Genomic DNA, 4,415 nt, shown 5'->3' with positions numbered 1-4,415 from the left:
ATTGTTTTGTGTTAATGAAAAAATATTTCAAACCTTAAATACTAAAAATTGTTTAAACTATTATGTAGATATATTTTATGCAAAACTAAAAACATTATTTATAATTTATTAACATTTGTGCTGTTTTTTTTAACACAACATTTGTGCTATTTACAAAAAGATATATATAAATATATCTTATATATATCTATATATTTGATCTCTTAGAATAATATTTCTATTAATAAATTAGTAACCAGATTTGTAAATATTATTTAAAAATAAAAAAATATAACTAAGTTGGCTTTGTACACAAACTTTTATTATAATAAAATATAAAAGGACTAATAATGAAATACATAACCTATTTATTTGTATATGTGATATTTGGAAAGATATATACACATAACAAATTTTAGTAAACAAAAAAAATAAAAAAGTTTTGTCTAATGGTCAATTACTGTAGCGGATTTTTACTAAAACCGCTGGATAAAAGTAGGTTGAGATGTTGATGTGCGGTCCTGTGTAATATTACACCTACAAATCCACAAATCTTTTTTATTTATTTTTTGTGTTGAAAACCGCAAATTGGTATATTTGATATGAATGATGTACAACATGCAGTTTTTACTTTATTCTGCTCAATTACGTTTTTCCTATGTCGCAAATCACAGCCTAAGAGTAAAATTAATAGTATATCAATGGAAAGGTATAACAAAAATGGCATATTCAAAATATTTTATTTTATAATCATGTACAAGATGTGATCATATACAATTATTTATGTTTGATGTACATATTATCTTAAGATCCATTTTCAATATGTGTATTTGTGGTAGGATGTTGAAAGTATCCCAATTAAAAGTTTTCAAGAACTGCTATTAGGAAAAATTGAAGCTTGTCTTAAATCTATTGATCTGGATCTTTTATTGGCCCATGTAGTATATGTTATCAGTTTTATACTATTGGTATATTCTGGTTTGTTGCATTTCTATTTTAAAAATATCTAAAATTAACAAACATGAATATTTTATATTTAAATATTATCTATATATTTTGTTCTATACGAACATATAAAAGACAATTAGATTTGGATTTGCAGATTTACATAACATATTTCTTATTTAGCATGTAGATTTACGAAAAACCATATCCATATATTTAGTTATTGTATTTGTAGTATGTGTGTAAGAAAGAGAAAACCTGAAAAATGTAAGGGAACATACATGTGTGGGTTGCGAATGAGTTAAAGATGATATTTTGTTTATTATACTAACATTTGTTGCCATGTTTTTGAGTTTTCACGCGTTCTAACACAAATCTTAATTCACATTCAATAAGACATGAATAATGGAAAAAAAATTATATGATAATTACCAAAATTAAGTTAAAGTAATGGAATTTAAAAAATTAAAATTTGGTCACAAATTTAAGGGCGTGTATTGAAACAATGATTTTGGAGGATTTGATGGGATTTAGAAAATTTGAAATTTTGATAGATTTTAGGGGAGTTGATATAATTTATGGTAAAATTCTTTTAAATCCCACCTAAAACCATAAGATTTATATTTCTGTATTTTTAACTAAACAAATCCTCCAAAATTCTCCAGAATCCCTAAAACTTATTAAAATCCAAATCCACAAACTGTTTTGAATAACAGTGGATTTCAAAGTAGATTTTTAAATTATTAATTGAATAACAGTGGATTTTATGAGATTTTTTAAAATTTATGATTGAATAACATAAAATTTGTAACTTTTACACAAATGACGACCAAAAATATACATACAGTATAGTACACACAATCTAAATTTACCACAAACTTTTTAAAAAAAAAACATATCGAGGGGAAAAATAAAAAGAAATGGAAAATTCCACGCTGGAAAATAAAAATAAATAAAAATAATATTAGTTGGAAGGAACTGACCAAACAAAATAAAAAAACAAACAAACTCTGAAATTTCTCAATTTCCTCGTCGTCGTCGCCGGTCCGGTGGTTTCTCTCAACTCCTCCGCCGAGACGACTGACGCCATAAAATCAGGCACGGAGTGGTGGGGGGAGGTTAATAAGGAAGATGACCTCATCAATCGTCTCGTTCCCAATCTGCGCAAGATTCACGCTAGTGATTTGGTTTCTCACTGCGCTCGTGTCCGTGTCTTGTAATCCGGGAGTGTTCAATGTTAAGTACCGTTATCCAAGGCTACAAGGCTCCCTGAGCGCTTTAAAGGAGCACGATGACCGTCGCCAGCTCACAATTCTCGCTGGAATCGATCTACCCCTTGGTGGAACTGGTCGCCCTGATATCCCCGGGTGAGTTTCAGATTCATCACTTCTCCTCCTTTGGAGTCTTACTTCATCACTTTTGAGGAATTTTTGGAATTAAAATTGCAATTTTTAGATTAAATTGATCTCTGTGTGTTTCTCTCTTTCTCATTGTGATGTCTCAAGGCTTTATTATGCAAAAATTGGAATTGGAACACCTGCAAAGAGCTATTATGTTCAAGTCGACACAGGCAGTGATATCATGTGGGTTAACTGTATCCAGTGCAAACAATGTCCTACACGAAGCTCTCTCGGTGTAAGCCTCTTTTTTTTTTTTTTATGTATTTTCATTTACAGTTTCATTTCGTTGCTCCAACTCAATGGTTGCGCCTTTTGTTTTCACCCCTTTGTAGATTGAGCTGACGCTGTACAACATAGACGAATCAAACAGTGGGAAGTTGGTCTCTTGTGATGATGATTTTTGCTACCAGATAAGTGGTGGTCCTCTCTCAGGCTGCAAAGCTAATATGTCTTGTCCTTATCTTGAGATATATGGAGATGGTAGCTCTACTGCAGGTTATTTTGTCAAAGATGTTGTGCAATATGACAGTGTTGCTGGTGATCTCAAGACAAAAACTGCTAACGGGAGTGTCATATTTGGGTAATTCACTTTTATTTTATCTCGCTGCAACATGGTACTTGCAGTTTTGTTAGATCTTTTTTCTGTTCTCACTGAAATAAAACACAACTTCACCCTGCTTGAGGCCACGGTCTTATTTTCTTAAGTGCACAGAAGAAAAGACGTGGATATAGCTGTAAGAAAGCTTTATTGATAACAATTCTTGAAGCCAAACAGATAAAACTTGATTGCTTAAAGAATTTTTTTTTGAGATTCTGAAATAGGTTAAAGTGTACTCTGTCTATGCTTTTTTATTTATTTTGAAAGTAACATGTGAATAAGGTCTCCACCATATAGTGAATATCAGAAACAGACCATATGCTTATACTGAAAGATATTATGCTTTTGATTGTGGCTGTTCATTAGTTTGCTAAGGTATATTTCCGTGCACAACTCATTTCATTTATTTCATATGCATACACGTTGGGAAACTTTGTAATTTAGAAATACCATATTTATATTTTAGTTTTGTATTCTGGCGGCCCTCACTGAACCGACTTAAATCTGAACCTCTAACTGTTGTGCAACATTCAAGAGCCTGAGAATTGCGGGTCATTTTTATAATCCCTCAGAGATCTGTAAAATGAGTAGACTAGTTGTCCATTACAACGTTTTACCATTCCTATGACAAGAAAGCTTAATCCTTCATTCCTCATTGCCTCTTCCATTTCTTAATGTTTTTATATGATCTTGAAGGTGTGGAGCTAGGCAGTCAGGAGATCTAGACTCGTCTAATGAAGAAGCACTTGATGGAATACTTGGATTTGGGAAAGCTAATTCCTCCATGATTTCCCAGCTGGCCTCATCAGGGAGAGTGAAAAAGATATTTGCTCATTGCTTAGATGGAAGAAATGGAGGTGGTATTTTTGCTATCGGACGTGTTGTACAACCAAAAGTAAACATGACACCATTGGTACCCAATCAGTATGTCAACATTGTTTTCCCTTTAAATTTTTTTACCTTTTCTTGTGCAATCATATGCTTCAAATGCAATCATTGCCTATATTGTTTGGGTAGAAGCTCAACGAGATACCAGTAGATGCAGTGATCATGTTATTTCTGTTATAGACCTGGTTTAGAGTTTCAATGCTCTTTCAAGTACATTGGACGATCGTGGAATTTTTTACTTTACTTATAGTAGAGTGAACCTTCTTGCAGTTCTTGTATAGAGGAGGAAAATAGAATCAGTGTGCTTGACTTAAAAGCTTCTTCTAAAATGATGAATATATTCTTTCTCTTTTTTGTTAACGGACTATTATTGTTTTGAACTGTAGACCACATTACAATGTCAATATGACAGCAGTTCAAGTTGGTCAGGAGTTTCTTAATATTCCAGCTGATTTATTTCAACCGGGAGATAGAAAAGGAGCAATAATTGACAGTGGTACGACCTTGGCCTATCTTCCAGAGATAATCTATGAGCCACTGGTGAAGATGGTACACTGCTAGAAATTTCCAGTTCTTAAAGAAATTTAAACTGCAGAGTCTATTCT

At 32.2% G+C, this 4,415-nt stretch overlaps 1 protein-coding gene across 1 annotated transcript in view; it reads left to right on the top strand.

The window, feature by feature from the left end:
• LOC104739129 (aspartic proteinase-like protein 2) overlaps positions 1,910-4,415 on the top strand; it is a 4,721-nt gene continuing 2,215 nt past the window's right edge. Inside the window, exons 1-5 of the mRNA XM_010459386.1 lie at positions 1,910-2,291; positions 2,430-2,559; positions 2,657-2,904; positions 3,619-3,846; positions 4,197-4,359. Coding sequence (XP_010457688.1) covers positions 2,056-2,291; positions 2,430-2,559; positions 2,657-2,904; positions 3,619-3,846; positions 4,197-4,359 — 1,005 coding nt within the window. The 5' untranslated portion in view covers positions 1,910-2,055. The remainder of the gene's footprint in view (positions 2,292-2,429; positions 2,560-2,656; positions 2,905-3,618; positions 3,847-4,196; positions 4,360-4,415) is intronic.

The sequence above is a fragment of the Camelina sativa genome, chromosome 14 (genome assembly GCF_000633955.1).
Source record: "Camelina sativa cultivar DH55 chromosome 14, Cs, whole genome shotgun sequence".
In the NCBI taxonomy this organism is placed as follows: domain Eukaryota; kingdom Viridiplantae; phylum Streptophyta; class Magnoliopsida; order Brassicales; family Brassicaceae; genus Camelina; species Camelina sativa.
The sequence above is the reverse complement of the archived record's forward strand: the minus strand, read 5'-3'. Positions and strand labels throughout refer to the sequence as shown.